Genomic DNA, 20,276 nt, shown 5'->3' on the forward strand with positions numbered 1-20,276 from the left:
TGAACTGTAACTCCAAAGTCCTTTTTTGCAAGGAACACAAGCCTGTCAACTGCCTCTGGCTTTAGGCGTGTCCTGTGGCATGTTACAATGCCACTCCCCAAACAAACGACCCCTTCTGATGGGGCACTTGTAGCACGGATAGCGATACATTTATTGGACAAATTACTGAGCCTTGGGAAGTCCCTTCATGGTGCTTCCACCACTAAAGTGGATCCGTGTCAGGGGACAGCATGTAGTCAGGAAATTCTTCTACGTGGCACACCTAGTCACAAAAAATGTCTCATCCAAGAGGTATTCCCTCTACTCGTCACTCATTAGACCCATTATAGAGTACAACGCCCCTTTTGGTATGTACCTCACAAGACATCTACAACAACTAGAAAGGCTGCAGAAATACCTCACAAAGAGAATTACTGGCCTCAAACAGATGACCTATGCAGACTGTCTCAAAAAACTCCAGCTTTACTCCGTCGCATATCGCCTACTCAGAGGCGATCTCTGCCTAACATACAAAGCTATGTCAAACCCAGAGCTGTTGGACATGCTCCACTACCTTGTCACCACAGTAAACAGAACATGCTGGAGGGATAGATTCCTGTCCCAGAGACTTCCCATACTCTAGAACAAACTACCTATCTATATCAAACAAAGCTCCTCATTAGCACTCAAGAAAAATCTTGATGATTGGATGGGAAATAGGAAATCACCCCGGGGATCACCTCTGTGGCTCTGCTCGACAGGGGCACAGGAAAATAATTTTCTTGGGTGGCGAAAGCCATGGTACCTTTTTGGCTAGGCTTATATAGGCCCTAGGGCCGATAGCCTAGTACCTACCTTTGAACCTATTAAACAATGCATTGACAGACACTCACCTACCACTCAACTATGGCGTTATGCAGTTTGTGTCTGAAGCACTGCAGATGTGTTCACTTGTTCACTCTAAGATCATGTTAAGTGCCACTGTCCATAGTCAGACACACGTTACCGTCTTCATGGCCAATGAATCTTTCAGCCCCTGGGCGATTATTTCACTGGTATGGTCACCAGGGAAGTAGGATGTCTGGAGGCAAAGACTTTGCAGAGTCCAATCGTTGAACACAATGGACTGTCAAACTCATGTACAGTTGCATGACTTGGCTGGACCATAGGTTTGATGTAGTTGAGTAACAGCACATTCTCCAGCAGCTTTGCGGTTCTTTCATGTGTACTGCTGTACAGATGGAGTAGGGCTACTTTAATAGAATATTTTCAGCTTGGTAACTCATATCTGGGGTCGACTGTTTTTAGCATCTGGATGAACCAGTCTTTTTCCACTGTATAAATGGGCACCATATCTTTGGCAATATGAAGTGTCACCACATCTGCAATTTCTCTCCATCGGGGTCCGCTCCTATTGTATGGTATGCCATGTAAAAACGACCCTGCTACTGTTACCTGTTTTTTAGCAGGCTTTTGGAGGCTGCTGCTAGATTGTGCATTTCACAGGGCAATACTCTCCTCCCATTCAGTTGCATGTCTCTGTCATAGATGCTGAAACAAATTTGCTGTGTTGCCACCTTTAGTAGCTACAGACTTGAAACAAACTTTACAGCAGACAGTGGTTTGTTTGATATAGGACTTAGCATAACTAAACCACTTACAAATGACAGAAGAGGTGCTGCTAGTTTTTGTAACGTGCTCCCAACTTGTTGACACGTGTCGCCATCTTGCTACTGTCTGCTGGCCTCCAAAGGGGTGGGATAACTTGGCACAGAGCGGTCTGGGATGCTGTAATTTTATGGAGCTCACAAAGTTTTAAAAAAATGCACATAAAAACATTTGGTAACATTGTGGGTTCTGTGGTAACTACCTAGGCTAAAATAAACGTGAATCACGATTTCCATTTTACACATTGCCCTAAACCAAATATTCGAATTAATTGATAAAATCGATTTATCACCCAGCCCTATTGAGAGAAGATTAAAAAAGATTGGTAAGAGAAACTTCAAAAGTGATTAAAAGAACAAGGTGGTGGGATTCATATGTACAGCTCCCAAATATGCAATAAAGTCCAGAAGATTTAGGATTTTCTTCTAAGTGTTTGCATAGATATTGTATATCCCAAGCAGACTTGAACATTTTTTCCACAGGTAGACAACAAATGCTGGAAGTGTGAAGGGGATAAAGGAGGTAAATGGGAACGTATGCTTCGGGTGTGTAATGAGTTGGCAGATTTAAAAAATTCCCTACACAGTACCCTGTCATAAATATTTGTTGAGAAAATGACTAACTAGGAAAATTATTTTTAAACTGGTACACAGAATATGAATTGCCTAAACATAGTAAGGCCTTAAGTTTAATTCTGTTGGCTGCCAAAAAAAAAAAAAATCTAGTAAACAGAAATCAAAGTCTAAACCAACTATATTTGAAGTGGTAAATATTACAAAAAAAAGAGATAAAAGAACTGGAAAATAGATCTTTAGAAAAGGGAAGGAGCAAATTACATAGAAATAAATGGAAACTATGGGAACAATACATGCAGAATAATGTTCAGGAGAAAGAGAGGTTTACAGGAAGGAATTCAGCAATCTATGTAATGCTGGACTGATGATATTTACAAAAAAAAAAGAAAAGGTATGTGATCTGTAATGTATGCAAATGTAATTTTTTTTCTTTGCTGTCAATATGAATATAAATAATAAAACTGGAACACATAAAGGTCCTACCGAACACCCTGAAATTGGGCGATTTCAATTACCCTACCATTAACTGGGAAAAGTACTCGAGTACAAACTCCCACGCTTAGTGCTTCCTGGAATTTATCAGCTCAAATACCCTGGATCAGCTGGTAAACTCCCCTACCAGAAAACACAACATATTGAACCTGGTCATCACCTACATGGGCGACAGGTGTTCCGTACCGGAGGTCAACCCGTCACTGGTTAAATCACACCATAATCTAATCACCCTGGATGTCCACACCCCACCACCACGCCCAACCAAGGAAACCACAGTGAAAAACTTTTCTAAAGCAAACTTCACCTTACCTAAGGCAGAGGTGGTAAGTTTCACAGCCCCCACGCTAAAGGATAACACTGCCCAAGATGCAGAATCCTTTACAATTGCACTCTATGAGCACCTACAAGGATGCATGGATCTTGCCATCCCTAGCAAGACCAAGACTCACTCCCCTAAGAGAAGGAAATCAGTCTGGTGGACCCCTGCCATAAACATGTTATACAACAGAAGGAGGAAACTAGTTCAGAAAAAAAACAATCCCATAAAGGAAAGACATCCCTGATCAGTATCAGTAAGAAACTAAGGTCCCTCATAAAATCATCCAAGGCTAACTTCAAAAGAAAAATAGCCAAGGATTCGAAAGATAACCACAAAGCCTTCTTTAGCTATGTCAAGAATCGTGGCAACTTGCAGATATGCTCCGAGTTAGTGCAAAATAGCACAAAATATACTGAACCTACTGATACTGCCAATATCCTGGCAGACAGATCCAGTGCAAACTTCACCTCCCTCTCCCCTTCAAAAGGGCCCACAACAATACTGGAAATGTGTAGTGTCCCAGAAATCACAGAAGCACAGGTGAAAACAGCCCTTTCAAAAGCCAAAAACACAGCATCAATGGGGCCAGATGGTGTCCCAGGCTGCGTCTTGCATGAACTACAGAACGAACTAACCCCCCACCTAAACACGCTGTTCAGCCTCTCCACAGACTACTTGCCCATAGAATGCGCACAGCAATGGTTATTCCGCTCCACAAAGGAGGGGCCACAACTGACCCTGGTAACTATCGCCCCATAAGCTTGACTAGCCTGGTCTGCAAGGCTATGGAGTGCATCATCATGGAACTCATTAACAAAGACATTGGGAACCTCCAAACACTTAACCCAACCCAGTTCGGCTTTGTTAAGGGCAGATCATGCCTACTAAACCTGGTTGACTTCTTCGAGACAGTCACCAAGGCCACAGACGAGGGAAAGGTGGTTCACACAGCCTACCTTGATCTCACCAAGGTGTTTGACACCATTCCTCACTCGGGTATTATAGAAAAACTCACCAGCCTGAACATAAACCCCTACGTCATAAGATGGGTTGCCATCTGGCTTACAGACAGAACTCACATGGTAAGAATAGCGGGCTCCAGGTCCGACTCTAAACCAGTTACAAGTGGTGTCCCGCAAGGCTCGGTTGTAGGACCCCTACTGTTCAGCATATATTTCTCAGAAGTACAGGCAAACACAGGAGGACTATGGCTAACCAAGTTCGCCGATGACTGCAAACTTGGAGCCATAACTGACTCTCCAGCTGACACGGACATCCTTTAAAAAGGCCTTACTGAGAGACACCTGGTGTCAAAGTCATGGCCTCAAGCTAAATGCCAAAAACTGCATAGTCACCCCGTTTGGGAAAAACAAAACACCCATGAATTACCACATAGGCGGCAGCCCCCTTAATACAGAAAAGGTAATAAGAGATCTGGGAACCCAGGTAGATAGTAATCTCCCCTTTGACAATCATATTGCCAAAGTAGTTAGGAAATCCTTCTGTGCGACCCATCTAATTACTAAGGGGTTCGCATCTAGAAATAAAGAGGTTATAGTGCTCCTCTACTAGTCACTCATCAGACCCATCATAGAGGACAATGCCCCATTTGGGATGTACCTCACAAGACACTTCCAACAGCTGGAAAGACCACAAAAGCACCTCACCAAGAGGATTACTGGCATCAAACATATGGCCTATGCAGCCCGACTGAAAAAACTCCATCTGTACTCAGCGGCATATCGCTTACTCAGAGGTGATCTCTGCCTGACTTACAAAGCCATGTCCAACTCAGAATTGATGGACATGCTCCACCTAAAGAGATCTAAGTCACTGCGAGCCACGAGCTCTAGTGAGCTAAACCTCCCACAACAATAAATAGAACATGCTGGAGGGATAGATTGCTGTCACAGAGACTCCCCATGCTTTAGAACAAAATTCCTAACTACATTAGGCAGAGCCCCTCACTAACACTCTTCAAGAGAAGCCTTGACGAGTGGATGGGTAACAGAAAATACACCACTGGGATCACTTCATTGGCTCTGCTTGACAGAGGCTCAGTTACGGGCAGACAGCCTAGTACCTACCTATGGACATATATATGATTGCCTAGGTTTTAAGTGATAATTTAATAAAACTGCTTAAAAATGTGCCACGTTGCAGGCACAACATTGGCTCCTACAGTGGTCACTTGCACACTTCTGCTACAGCTGCTGCTGTCACACATCTTCCTGTGTCCTGTATATAGGAAACTCCTGATGTTCACAATAGGCAATTGTTGTGGCATTATTTCCATGCTTTATATATTACTGAACCACTCATCTTTTGCACCTAGTAACCTCAAATCCATATCATTATGCCATCATTTGCATACTATGCTATCCCTCCTCCCCCATGAGTCTCTGAATCATCTCCTCTTTGCACCTTCATGTGCGGCACAGTGTACCACCTATGAACACTGACCCCAGTGTACTTAAGTCAAATAATAAAGATGAAAATGCAACACTGAAATACTCAGCTGAAACACTTCATTCTACAGTACAAATTAAATTCAGCATGAAATCTTCTGTAAAAACTTTTGCAGTTAACGACAAGAAATAGCAGAGACTCCTCACTGAGTTAACCAAATACCAATTACTCATGTGTACCGACAGCAGACTAGGACATTTAAAGTATTTGAGAGCAGGAGTTGGAACGGCCACTGGGGTTTTAGAAGTACAGTTCACATCTCTCATCATTACAAATCATGTAAACACTATACAAGCAAAAACTATAGAGATGGAAACACAACAAAATGGTGATGCTTCAGAACAAACATGAGAAATGTGCTTCACTGCTGACGCATTAATGGCGTGGATACAGCAATCTTATTCATAAAACCTGAAGGTTCAGTTACAGTAACCTGAAAACGTAAGGAATCACTGGTACAGTATACTTTGATTTTTTTTATGCATTTTTTTTCTACTCATTCAAATGAAAAGAGCACAAGACTTGACATTTCCACAAATCAATACAAAGAATACTAATCTCTACTAAAAATAAAAAATGTTTAACAGACTTTATCTGGTCATCTATGCTAATAAGTAGGCCACTGCCTGGAACCATACCTCTCAACCTTAGTGCCAAGTAGGGTTCACTCCTTTCCTGATGCTCAGTGTGAAAAATTTTTTACTATTTTAAGAAAATCAAGACAGATTTTTTTCAACTATTCTTCAAGGTTTTGATAAAAAAAAGATTTTTTTTAAACTAAAAAATGTCAAGCCATTTTGCCATTATCCATACCCCCCACCACAGGGCTCAACACCCAAATCAGGACTCCATCCATCCATTCATCCCTTAACCACTATTCCCATTTTGCACTGTCCTGCCAAAAAGAGGGCTAGGGTAATCTTAAATACAACAATTCTAGACACATGCAAAAATAAAGGGGGGGGGGCAAAGGACCAAAATCCGGAACAGATTTTCCGGATTTTTGAGATAGTGCTCTTAAAAACGTGACAACATAACAGGTATTGTGTTTTCTGAATATGTAGTATAAAATTCAACTGGCTTTCGTTACTTGGTACCGTCAATCCTCAATGATTTGCCAGAAAACCACAAATTTTATGAGAAATAGACCAAAAAGAAGCAACAAAACTGGGCATTCAACGAAATTCTGAACACTTGGGAGTTATGTATGGAACAAACTCTTCAGAAAATTCTGAAAAAAAGTGGGTTCAAATACTTAACCAATATTACCGATAACATTTCATGATACTATTACACGCTACACTCACCAATTCACGGTGCTATTTCGTCGTTTATAACTGTAAACATTGTCAGTATAGCTTTATTACACTGTACACCCACTATGCCATCTTTAGTATTAATTTTTTATACATTTGTTAACATAGAATGTGTGTACCAGGTTCTAACTTCACTAATTTTTCCTGACCTGACCACTTAGGCATGTGATTTCGGCAGTTTACAAAGTTGGCGCATATGCAGATCTCTACAGCCATAAACTGTTTCTAACAGCAGTGTAATAACCCCCACCCCAAAAAAGTGTAGAAAAACCCACGGCTGTTTAGGTGCAGAATTGCAAAAATTGAAGCCATATGTGCAATCGGCAATAAAATTACGAAAAAAAAAGAAACGAAAGAATTTTGACTGTCATACAAGTACAGGCAGCTGCACAAAAATAGGGACTGCAGCAGCGCCCTCAGGAAAAAAGCACACTAAAAAAAAGAGATTACAGAAAAAGTTGTGAAAGTAGTTTCCGCTACTCTGACGTCAGTGAGCTCCTCAGCTGACATAATCCATGTTTTCAATGGTAAAAAAATCTAAAATTGCATCACATTACCACAAGCACCTTCCCCTCAAGTCATCAAATAACTAAGATTCCTTAAGTCCCGCCTTTCACATACGTACCCACCCACTATCTAAATACAACCCCACCCTCTCGCTCCTCCCTTTTTTAGACAGTTGTCCTCACCCCGTTTTCCTCTTCGAATTCTGCGTCGCTCGACCCTTCAATCTCTAGGTCAAACACGCCAGCCATTGCCTTACCACACAGACCGTGGCGCGTCGACTGTTAGTTTCGCTCGTGCTCCACCACAACCCCAACCTCTGCCGCACGCTGTCCCACGACAGCGCAGCGAACCTTGAACTTGTGTTACAATAATACGTCCACGTGCTGACGTTTATGCGCACCAACAACCATCATTTATTGACACTTCAACCAAACTGTAAAATCCAGTTTCTGTTGGTCTGTCTGTCACAAGTCACAACGTGTCCTCTGCGTAGAATGCGGGTTTGTTGATTATGGGAAACGTAGTCTTCAGATATCACCCACCCGTACTTTCGTCAAATGAGTTACAAAAAAAGTGTTAACGTTGTGTTTCCGGGACACTACATAACCTCTTCTTTATGCATCTCATTTTGCTCTGAATTAATGTCCACTGCTGTGGTTAGGCCTTTCTACCACTTTCTCCAAAACATAAGGATGTTATGCGTCATTAGCAGCATAGGGTTACCACCTGTCCCACTTTGTGAGGGACAGTCCCTCTTTGGGCAGTTGTGTCCTGCAAACAAATTGAAAAAAATGGCAAATGTCCTGAGATTTAAGGACAAAATTATTTCTTTTATTTTCTGTAATAGTTGCATTAAACAGATATTCTGTATCTGAAACACCTAAATGTTATAAGAAACAGAATAAGCAACTAAAATGCTACAAGAATAAGCTTTTATTTAGGCAAAAAAGTGAAGTTCTGTCCTTGGTACTGGTCGTGGGTATTTTTCGCCCTGCAAAATCTAATGTTTGTACCAAAAATGTCCCACTTTGGGCATTTGAAAAGGTGGCAACCCTATAGCAGCATGTTATATTTCAGAATATGTTGCTGTCAACCTTGCATGCATAAAATGAGGAACGCTGCGCTGATAATCTCACTGGATATCCACATCCCGCCCCCACCCCAAAAAAGACCACAGTGAAGAACTTCTCTAAAGCAAACTTCACACTACTCAAGACTGGTGTGGTATCCTTCAAGGCCCCCCGAGCCAGTGGAAACCACAACCCAAGCTGCGGAAGCCCTTACAAATGCCTTCTACGAACACCTCCAGGACTGCATGGATCAGGCAATCCCTAATAAAACCAAGACTCTCTCCACCAAGGGCAATCGTCCAGTCTGGTGGACCCCAGCCATAAACAAACTTTACAATAGGAGAAGAAAGCTGTTACATGATAGAGTAAAATCCATAAAAGAGAAGACACCTTTGATCATTATTAGTAAAAAAATACGAGCACTCATAAAATCATCCAAGGCCAACTTTGAGAGAAAAATTGCCATAGATTCAAAAGACAATCATAAGGCCTTCTTCAGCTATGTTAGAAACCTGGGTGGAAACTCCCAGATATGCTCAGAATTAGTCCAAAATGATACAAAAATCACTGAACCCACAGACATTGCCAACATACTGGCAGACAGGTTCAATGCAAACTTCACCCCTCTCTCCCCCCCAAAAGGAGAGATAACTATCAGAGCAAAGTGCAGCCTCCCAGACATCTCCAATGCGCAGGTGAAAGCTGCTCTCTCTAAAGCTAAAAACACAGCATCAATGGGACCGGATGGTGTCCTCGGCTGTGTGCTACACAAACTCAATGAGGAACTAAACCTGCACATAAGGCAGCTGTTTAATCTTAGCCTTACCACAGGATACGTGCCCAAGGAGTGGCGTACGGCAACTGTGGTCCCACTCCACAAAGGCGGTGCCTCTATGGACCCTGGTAATTACTGCCCCATAAGCTTAACAAGCCTGGTCTGCAAAGCTATGGAGAGGATCATAATGGAACTCATAAACAAAGACATAGGGGACTTGCAGACATTGGACCCGACCCAGTTTGGCTTTGTCACGGGCAGATCATGCCTTTTGAACTTGGTCGACTTCTTCGAAACAGTCACCAAGGCCATTGATGAGGGAAAGGCAGTCCATACAGCCTACCTTGACCTTGCAAAAGCTTTCGACACAATACCCCACTCGGGTATTATAGAGAAACTTACCAGCTTAAATGTAAACCCATATGTCACAAGATGGGTTGCAAACTGGCTAAAGGACAGAACCCACAGGGTTAGAGTAGCTGGCGCCATGTCAGACTCCAAGCCGGTCACAAGTGGTGTCCCACAGGGCTCAGTCCTTGGCCCCCTGTTGTTCGGCATCTACTTCTCAGAAGTACAGGCCATTACGAGGACTATGGCTGACAAAGTTTGCAGATGACTGCAAACTGGGAGCCATAGTGGAAAGTACATTGGACACAGTTATCCTTCAGAGGGGTCTCACGGAAACTGATAGCTGGTGCCAGAGCCATGGCCTGAAGTTAAATGCCAAAAAATGTATAGTCATACCCTTCAAGAAAAACAAGGTAACCCCAAGCTACCATATAGGTGGCAATCCACTAAGCACAGAAGAGGTTATCAGGGACCTGGGGACCCAGGTTGACAGTGGCCTTTCTTTTGGCACTCACATTGCTAAAGTGGTTAGAAAAACCTTCTACATTGCCCACCTGATCATGAAGGGATTCACATCCAGATCAAGTGAGGTCATTGTTCCCCTGTACTCTTCACTTATCAGACCAATGATCGAGTACAATGCCCCATTCGGGATGTATCTCACCCGACACCTGCAGCAATTGAAGAGACCCCAAAAGTTCCTCACCAAAAGGATAAAGGGACTCCAAAATCTGTCATATGCTGCCAGACTGAAGAAACTCCAGCTCTATTCAGTCACATACCATCTGCTCAGAGGTGACCTGTGCCTGACATACAAGGCCATGTCCAACCCGGAATTAATGGACATGCTCCACCTCAAAAAATTCAAATCTACCAGATCCACTAGAGCAAGCGACTTAAACCTTAGCACGGATATAAATAGGACATGCTGGAGGGATAGATTTGTCACCCAGAGACTCCCTATGTTGTGGAATAAAATCCCGGTCCATGTGAGGCAGAGCGCCTCGCTGGCTCTGTTCAAGAGAAATCTTGACCGGTGGATGGGAGATCGTAGGTTTACCCCGGGAATCATCTCTGTGTCACTGCTGGACAGAGGCACAACAAACTAATGGGCACAGTATTTTTTAACATAAGGGGTGGCGTAAGCCACAAAAACTCTGGGCTAGGCTTATAAATGCCTTAGGGCAGATAGCCTAGTATAAACCTATGAACCTATAAACCTATGATGTGGAATAAATAGGCAAAGTGTAGAAGGCATCTTAACAGCTTACCATAGGAATCTTACGTTTATTTTACACCTGTAAAAAAGTTTTTTATGAATTAATATGATTTAGTATTTTTGCCATGGGCAAACTATTTTATTAGAGTTGCCACTTTTTCAAATGCCCAAAGTGGGACATTTTTGGTACAAACGGCAGATTTTGAAGGCCAGAACATGCCCACGTCCAGTACAAAGGACATAACTTAAATGTTTTGCCTAAATAGAAGTTTATTATTGCAGCATTTCAGTTAATTATTCTGTGTCTTATAACATTTAGGTGTTTCAGATACAGAATAACTGTTTTGTGCAACTATTACATAAAATATAGGAAATAACGTTACCCTAAAAGCTCAGGACATTTGCCATGTTTACAATTTTTTTTTGCAGGACACAACTGCCCAAAGAGAGTCCCTCTTTGTCCATCTCAAATTGGAACAGGTGGTAACCGTACTACATTTCTTAAAAAAAATCCTAATTCCGAAAGTGAGACAACCCTTTAAACGTGGAGCAGTGAAGAATATGAACTCTTTAAGGTACATAACGAACACTGTTCCTGATAAGGATGTACACTAACTCTAATTACTGAATCTGTTTCTGTCCTTGTTATCTTCGGAAGCTTTTACACTCGAGTTTGTTTTGTTAATGGGACTTTGCAAACTGGGAACAACCCGGTCAGTAGAAATAAGTAACGGATACACATTAGCCAAATTCAAAATAATAACCCCCCCCCCCAAAAAAAAAAGTGTTATATGTGGATTGACTGGCTATACGACTAGCCTGCCACATGTGGAGTAGCAAGGGAAGATGTAAGTAGGTAGTAGCCCTTTAGTGTGCTACGTTGTTTAGCAAAGGAACGTCATTTTGATAGTAAACACATTTGTTTTATTCTAAATGTCGCACTTTATTGGCAGGCATGGCACAGCAATGCACAGCATTAACGTTTGTGTAAAGTCAATATCATATGAAGAGCATGACAACAGTAGCTATCAACTTTTTATTTTTTTTATTTTATTTTACATTTGTTGACCGGACTAGTCTAGCTGGATGCATGCCCAGTTTCAGTAGAGGCCCGGGGAGAAAAACTCCAAAAATAAAAATAGAAATAATAATAATACATACATACTTTGAGTAATAACAAAAAATAGTAGCTGATAAAATGTACAAAAAGTAAAAAAAAAGTTATTACGTAAAAAAGCAGTTGTTACAAAATATTTTTTTTTTTATTTACAAAATAATTAGTCTTAGCAGGAATAGAATTTGCAGTAGGAATCAAGGGTATTGTACATAACATACAATATCCATGTAAACGTACATATTCTTTTCTTAGTACAGGAGCATAGCCAGTGTTTCTTTAGGAATAGCTTTAGATTCTTTTTAAAGAGTGAAAAAGAACTCTGTGATGTTAGTTCAGTGGGTAGTACATTCCATAGCTTTCCTACAGAGTTAGAGTATAGGGAGTTGCCTGCTCAGTGAATGGATCTTGAAGTATTAATAAGTAGTTTATCTGAGGAGCATAGGTTCTTTTTATTATTATTATAAGGAGTAATGAGGGTAGAGAGTATCGGGGTGTGGGTGGGTTTATACAGGGCCTTGTGAACTATGGGGAGCTGTAGAAATTTAAGCTGATTGTGAAACTCTAACTAGTCTAGTTGTTTTAGATTCAGACAGTGATGAGTTTTGAAAGGGGAGCCTGTGGCAAATCCAGCAATATTATTATAGGATGTGGCCAGTTTGTTGAGGTTGTTTTTTAGAAAGGTTAGTATATATGGGGGAGGCATAGAATAGAGTTGAGATTAAGTGGGTTCTGGCTGTAACAGTCCTAGCTACTGGGGTAAGAAAGGGCTTAATTCTGTAAAGGGATCCCAGTTTTTTGTTCACTGATTTTATTGTGTTGTTTATATGGGTATCAAAGTTGAGGTTGTTGTCAATTGTTATTCCTAAGAGTTTAGTGGTTAGGTTGGGACAAATTATAGTGCCGTCATTTGATATAAGTGTGAGATGTATGGGGGTGGATTTTTGGGATGGTGTGAAAAGTAAGAGTTTAGTTTTTTGGGGGTTAAGAAGGAGGCAGCGCTTTAAGAACAATTGTTCTACAGTATTGAAAGCTTTTTGGGTTAGAGTTTTAAGTTCAGTTTCAGAGGAGCCTGTACAGATAATGGTAGAGTCATCTGCATATTGAATGCAGGTGGTGTGTGGTATTGCTGTTTGTAGATCATTAATATAAATGGAGAAAAGGAGTGGACCTAGAATGGATCCCTGAGGAACACAGAGGGAGATGGGTAGATTATCAGACAGTTTATTTTGCCACAATACAGCCTGCTGGCGGTTTTCAAGATAAGATTTAAACCAATTCATGGTTAGGGGATCAAGGGAAAGGGATTTCAATATGTGCAGGAGAAGTTGGTGATTAACCATGTCAAAGGCTTTTGATAAGTCAATGAAGACTGCTGAGGAAAGAATATTATTGTTACCGTTATTGTTGATGGTATCTGAGAAGGATAGCAGGGTGGTGGTACTGTGGAAAGGTCTGAAACCATGTTGGCCGTTGGCAAGTAAGTCATAGTTGAGAAGGTGTAAGAGTAGTTGCTTATGGATACATGTTTCCATTATTTTGCAAGGGGAGATAGCAGACCTATTGGGCGGAAGTTAGAATAGTCATTGGAGTGTCCCCGTTTATGTAGTGGAATGATATGGGAAATTTTCCATATAGATGTGATAGTTCCTTCATTTATGGTTCTATTGATCAGTATAGAAATGGGGAAAGCAATGGTTTTAGCTCCTTTTTGCAAGAATTCGGCAGGGAGTTGGTCAGCTGAGGGGGTGGTAGGTTTTAATTTTAGGAGAAGGGAACAAATAAAGGAAGTAGACACTGGTTGAAAATAAAATGGAGGAGGTGGGATAGTGGTTGAAGTAGGAAAATTTGAGGTATCGGGAGAAAGATGGCTAGCAAGATTTTTGATAGCATCAGTGAAAAAAGAATTAAAGGCATTAGCCATTTGTAAGGGGTTGTCAGGGTTAGAGCCAAGTGGGTTGGGAGTGATTGATTGACCTGGGTGAAGGAGTTTGTTAATGCTGGTCCAAAATTTTTGAGGTGCGTTGTAGTAGGTTTGCTGTGTTTGAAGGAAGAAGTTCTTTTTGTCTGATAGAATGGCTTTTTTGGTATTATTTCTATGACATTTAAAGGTTTGGTGATCTGAAGGACTTTTAGTAGCACAACATTTTGCCCAGGATTTATTTCTAAGAAGGATTTTTTGCCTAGTATTATTGGTGAGCCAAGGTGCTGGTTTAGTTTTATTTCTAACTGAGCGTGATGGGGCGTGATGATTCAGGATTGTTAGGAATGTAGTGTTAAAGTATTCTACGGCTTCATTGAGTGGAAGATATTTTAATGGTGACCAATTACATTGTTTAAGTTCAGTTTGGAAAAGTTCTGGGTTAAAATGCTTTTTGGTGCGTATAGTTCTGTAGGAGAGAGGGAGAGTTAGGTTGGTCTTATGTCTGATAATATAGGTTAGTGAATGGTCACTGAGGTCATCTGGGAGGGTCCCTGATTTATACATTTGATGAGGATTATTAGTAAGTATCCAGTCCAAGGTACTTTCTTTGTTGTTGGTTCTATTAGTTCTGGTGGGGGCGTTAATAGTTTGTGTGAAGCCATAAAGGTTAATATGGGTGGTAGGTGCATATTACAGCAGGTCATCCAGTCTATATTGAAGTCTCCTAGGACTAAGGTTTCTTGTGGCAGATTGGTGGAAAGCCAGTTAAGGATATTTTCAAGTGTACTAATATTATTGCCAGGGGGAAGGTATATACAGATAATGTTTATGGTCTTATAAGAGTTGATTAGCAGTTTGGTGATAAGTATTTCAGCACTATTGTCTGATGGTGGGTTCAGGTTTAGAGTAGTAACCTGTAGCTCTGTTTTATAGAGGATAGCTACCCCTCCTCCTTTTTTGGCAGTGCAGTCAAGTCTGGTTATATTGTAACCTGGTGGGGTGATTTCATTGTCCTTAACAGTAGGTTTTAGCCAAGTTTCGGATAAGCATAAGATATCAAATAAGTGGACATCTAAAAGGGCATGAAGTTGAGCAATTTTATTGCCAATGCTGCGAATATCGAGGTGAGCTATAGATAGTGAGTTAGGTGGTTTGGTGGTAGGGGTATTAGTTTTGTTTGGATTGCAGTTTGGAGTGTTTAGGGTATAGTTTGGGCCTGGGTTTGGGTGAATGTCCCCATCTAGTAACAGGTGTTGGAGTATTATGTGTTTAGGGTGGAGAGGCTTATAGAAGAAGTCAATTGCTTTTCTAGCATTTTGGTTGATATACTTTATATGAGATAGTCTATGATATTTGGCAAGTAGGTAGCTTGGTTTGGATATAATGTTAAGAAATGTTTGGTGACTAATTAATGGTGGGGTGGAGGTTTGTTTAGAGGGAAAGAGAAGTGTAGAATATAAAGGTTGTTCATAAGAGGTTAGGAGATGGGCAGAAATTAGTGTAGGTAAGAGGAAGATTTGTAGTGGGTGTGTAAGTGTTGATGTAGACATTGTGTATGTTACAGAAGTGTGATAGGAAAGGATAGTAAAGTATTGTAAGCTGGTAGGAGAGTAATTAGATAGGTAGGGGGTTAACACAACAGGGGTTAAGAGTTGAGGTAAAAAAAAATCACAAGGGTGTGTTAAGATAATAGTGGTGAAGGGTGGTAATTGTTTTGATAGTGTGATTGGTGTGAGTGAGATGTGGGTGTGGCTATAGGGGAATAAATGTAGGAGTACTGGTGGCGGGTGGGAAATGGGGGCAGGGTAGGGGAGCGGAGTGAGCCCGAAGGGTGAACGGAGTGGGTAGAGACACAAAAGTGGCTTGTCAGGGTGACAATCAGTAAGGAATGAAAATATGCAGGTAAGTCTGCGAGTAATAGATTATGGAGAAAATGTTGAGATGCTGGCAGGAGTATGTGTGTTTGGGGAGTGGAGAGTGAATTAAAGATATAATAGTTCAAGGGGAGATAAAAAAAATAGTCAGTCCGAAGAGAATTGGAAAGGGAGTTAGGGAGATAAGTAAGAGCAAGTGAGAAAAAAAAAAAAATATATATATATATATACAGAAGCTAATATAGAGGCGCCACCTAGTGGTTAGTCTCTTAACTAAAGTTAAATATGTCTCCTAAAAATGTGTCAGACCAGGGAGGGAGGGGGGAGGATAAGACTACTTTGGTATAGAGAAGGTATGGGCCAAAGGTACATTTAGTTTAGAGAGAAAAAAGAGTGGGGGAGGGAGTTGGCTGCTGGCTAACCTAACTGTAAGGCTTGCCAACCTAGCAATATCTATATCACTTTAATCTTAATACAGATTGTCTAGAAGCTATAGCAAGACATACTTCCACTGTCTGTAATCAGGGTATGGTCTCCCAAGGAGCTGATAGGTTAATTCCTAAGGATTGATTAGGTTTCTTAGGCATCCAGCTGGGTATATTCAGGTCAACTAGTACAGGGAGGTACAGGAACAGAAGGCTGGTACATGTAGAAAGAGAGAAAAAAGAGGTAATGAGGGAAAAAAAATATTTGTTAGCTAGAGAGTATGCAGACAATATAAAAAGACAGTAGCATTAAATGTTACATCAGGAATTCAGAGTATTCTATTAACTTTAAAAAGACATCACTAGGGACGGCTTGCACCTGTCACCCCTGGGCTTTCGGATATTGGCAAAGGCTCTTGCCACCCCCATAGTGCCTTTTTTAGGCAAGGCTCAAAAGTCAAACCCACTTCCATAGACAGCACAAGGAACAAGAAACTAAGGGTAATGCTGCTAAATGCCAGAAGTCTTAACCTCAAGATGCATGCACTCAAAGCTCTCCTCAGTATGGAGAACATCGATATCTGTGCAGTGAGAGAAACCTGGTTCAAGGCTCCAGAGAGCACCCCAGCACTACCAGGTTATACCTCATATCATGCTTTTTGGCCCCAAAACCTGGACCGAACCACAAAAGGAGGGGGAGTTTCCATATTTATCAAGGATATCCACACCTCCAGGTTAGTGGCAGTGCACGAAGTATCGGAGACCATCCATGTGCAACTGACAGTGGGCAAGACTGCTTTTCAGTTTATAGCATCCTACAAACCACCCTCTCAAAGTCAGGAATCCCACTCGGCTTTCCTGAAAACATTGGAGAACACTAAGATCTCTCCGAACACCATTATATTGGGTGACTTCAACTACCCAAACATAGACTGGGAGCATTACTCAAGCCCCAACACCTTAGCCCAAAGGTTCCTGGAATTTATAAACTCAAATGCTATGGAACACCTAGTCACCACTCTCACAAGAGGGGAAAACATACTAGACCTGATCATTACCAACATGGGGACTCTATGCTCCATACCAGAAGTATATCCCTCATTGGTAAGATCAGACCATAAATTAATTTCACTGGATATCCACATCCCAACCCCACCTCCAGCCCAGAAAACCACAGTGAAAAACTTCTCAAAAGCGAACTTCACACTTCTCAAAACTGAAGTGGAATCCTTCAAGGCCCCAGGGCCAGTGGAAACTATGGCCCAAACTGCAGAATCCTATATAAACGCATTCTACGGACATCTCCAGGAATGCATGGCTCATGCTATCCCAAACAAAATCAAGACCCAATCATCCAAAGGCAGGTGTCCAGTCTGGTGGACCCCAGCCATAAATAAACTGTACAACAGAAGGAGGAAGCTACTACATGATAGAGCAAAATCCCTAAAAGGGAAGGCATCTCTGATCAGTACTAGCAAAAAATTATGATCCCTCATAAAATCCTCCAAGGCCAGCTTCGAGAAAAAAATTGCTCAGGACACTAAAGACAATCATAAGGCTTTTTTCAGTTATGTTAGGAACCTGGGATGCAACTCCCAGACTTGTTCTGAGTGGATTCTAAACGACAAAAAATACACTGAACCCACAGACATCGCCAATATCCTGGCAGGCAGGTTCAGTGCAAACTCCCCCCCCCCCCCAAAAGAGCAAGTATCTATCCCGGCAGAGTGCAGCCTCCCAAACATCTCTGATGCTCAGGTGAAGGCCGCCCTCTCCAAAACAAAAAACACTGCTTCCATGGGACCAGATGGCATCCCGGGTTGCGTCCTACATGAACTCCCAAGAAGAACTAATCCCTCAAGTAAAACTGCTGTACAATCTCAGCCTCACTACAGGATATGTGCCCAAAGAATGGCGTACAGCAACAGTGGTCCCACTTCACAAAGATGACGCCTCTGCGGACCCTGGAAACTATCGCCCCATAAGCCTGACTAGCCTAGTATGCAAGGCTATGGAGAGGATCATCATGGAACTCATAAACAAAGACATTGGGGACCTACATACACTAGATCCTACCCAATTTGGCTTCGTCAAGGGCAGATCCTGCCTTTTGAACCTGGTCGACTTCTTCGAAACAGTCACCAAGGCCATAGATGAAGGGAAGGTAGTCCACACAGCCTATCTGGACCTCGCAAAGGCATTTGACACAATACTCCACTCGGACATCATAGATAAGCTATCCAGCCTAAATATAAACCCCTATGTCACAAGATGGGTCGCAAACTGGCTCAAAGACAGAACCCACAGAGTCAGAGTTGCTGGAGCCATGTCAGACTCGAAACCGGTCACAAGTGGCATCCCACAAGGTTCTGTCCTGGGACCTCTCTTGTTCGGTATTTACTTTTCTGAGGTACAGGGCAACGTGGGAGCACTATGGCTCACCAAGTTTGCAGATGACTGCAAACTGGGCACCATAATCAACTCTCCAGCTGACACAAACATCCTTCAAAAAGGTCTCACAGAGACGGATAACTGGTGCCAGAGCCATGGTCTAAAGCTAAATGCCAAAAAGTGTATAGTCATACCCTTTGGCAAAAACAATGTGCCCACAAATTACCACATAGGTGGTAACCCATTAAGTACAGAGAAAGTAATTAGGGATCTGGGGACCCAAGTTGATAGCAATCTCTCCTTTGACAACCGCATTGCCAGAGTGGTTAGAAAGACCTTCTACATAGCCCACCTCATCATGAAAGGATTCACATCTAGATCAAGAGAGGTAATTGTGCCCCTTTATTCATCCCTCATCAGGCCCATCATAGAATACAATGCCCCCTTTGGGATGTACCTTACCCGACACCTGCAGCAATTAGAAAGACCCCAAAAGTACCTCACCAGGAGGATCAAGGGACTCAAACAGATGCCATATGCTGCTCGGTTAAAAAAACTCCAGCTCTACTCAGTTGCATACCGCCTACTTCGAGGAGATTTATGCCTGACATATAAAGCTATGTCCAACCCAGAATTAATGGACATGTTCCACCTCAGTAAATCTAAATCCCTTAGAGCCACGCGCTCGAGGGACTTGAACCTCAGCACAGAAATAAATAGAACATGCTGGAGGGACAGATTCATAACCCAGAGGCTCCCTTCACTCTGGAATAGAATTCCTATTCATGTTAGGCAGAGCACCTCACTGACTCTCTTCAAAAAGAATCTTGATGAGTGGATGGGGGATCGTAGGTTTGTCCCGGGGATTACTTCCGTGTCACTATTAGATAGAGGCACAGTAAACTAAACTTTAAAAAGGGCACACTATACTCAAATCAAGGGGTGGCGTAAGCCAAACACAATCGGGCTAGGCTTATAAATGCCCCAGGGCAGATAGCCTAGTATGAACCTATGAACCTAGTATGTAGTTACTAGGAAAAGCACATTCATGCCATAGATAAATAGCTAGAATAACAGAATAAATGCATTTACAACCTTATGTTTTTGTTGTTTTTCCTTTACAAAAATATAGTAAGAAGCGGGATATACAAAGTCAGTGCCTAAATACTGCATTGCAGAGTCAAGGACAAGTCCAGATCCAGAAATAATCCGGGACAATTCATGCATATGCTCACAGCTCTCAACCTCCCTTCTCTAAAATGAGGAACACTAGCCCTCATAATATGTGACAAATGGGCAAAATGTGGAACACTTACTAACGGCTAGCTAAGGACTTCAACTAGGAAGGTCACATGATGGCTAAAATATGTTGTTTTTACTTTTAAAAAAAGATATTTTAAATTAATTAATATGATTCACTTATGTTTAACCATGGCTAGCAGTTAAAACAATTCTTAACACTGAATGTGTGACGGACCCTTTCAATGTGGAACTTTGAGGAACATTAACTTTTTAAGACCCCAAATGAGGTACGTGCCTCATAATGAGGTACACTTGAGAACTGATATGCTTTAACATATTAGAGTTAACTTGAGACGTTGACAGAGAATGTGTACAGGTCTATAACTCTGAATACTGTCATTATTTATTAAGTGTACGTCTAAGCCACAGCATTTCTCCACAAAATGTATAGCTGTAGGAGGGACATGGTAAAAGGTGAAGCCACTATCAAGGATATCCCTGAAGATCAGGGGCAGACTGATACCTCTCAACTGTCCAGATTTTGTCTTGTATTTTTGGTTTGTCTC

At 41.8% G+C, this 20,276-nt stretch overlaps 1 protein-coding gene across 1 annotated transcript in view; it reads right to left on the reverse strand.

Annotated features, from left to right (window-relative positions):
- The window catches only part of LOC122811913 (ribosomal protein S6 kinase beta-2-like), a gene marked incomplete in the record, with an annotated part of 1,307,756 nt that extends 1,300,072 nt beyond the window's left edge, over window positions 1-7,684 (reverse strand). The window contains 1 exon segment of the mRNA XM_044084073.1: window positions 7,511-7,684. Within this exon segment, the coding sequence (XP_043940008.1) occupies window positions 7,511-7,576 (66 nt within the window).
- Between the last annotated feature and the right edge of the window lie 12,592 nt (window positions 7,685-20,276).

The sequence above is a fragment of the Protopterus annectens genome, chromosome 9.part0, assembly GCF_019279795.1.
Source record: "Protopterus annectens isolate FY-2018-M chromosome 9.part0, PAN1.0, whole genome shotgun sequence".
Taxonomy (NCBI): domain Eukaryota; kingdom Metazoa; phylum Chordata; order Ceratodontiformes; family Protopteridae; genus Protopterus; species Protopterus annectens.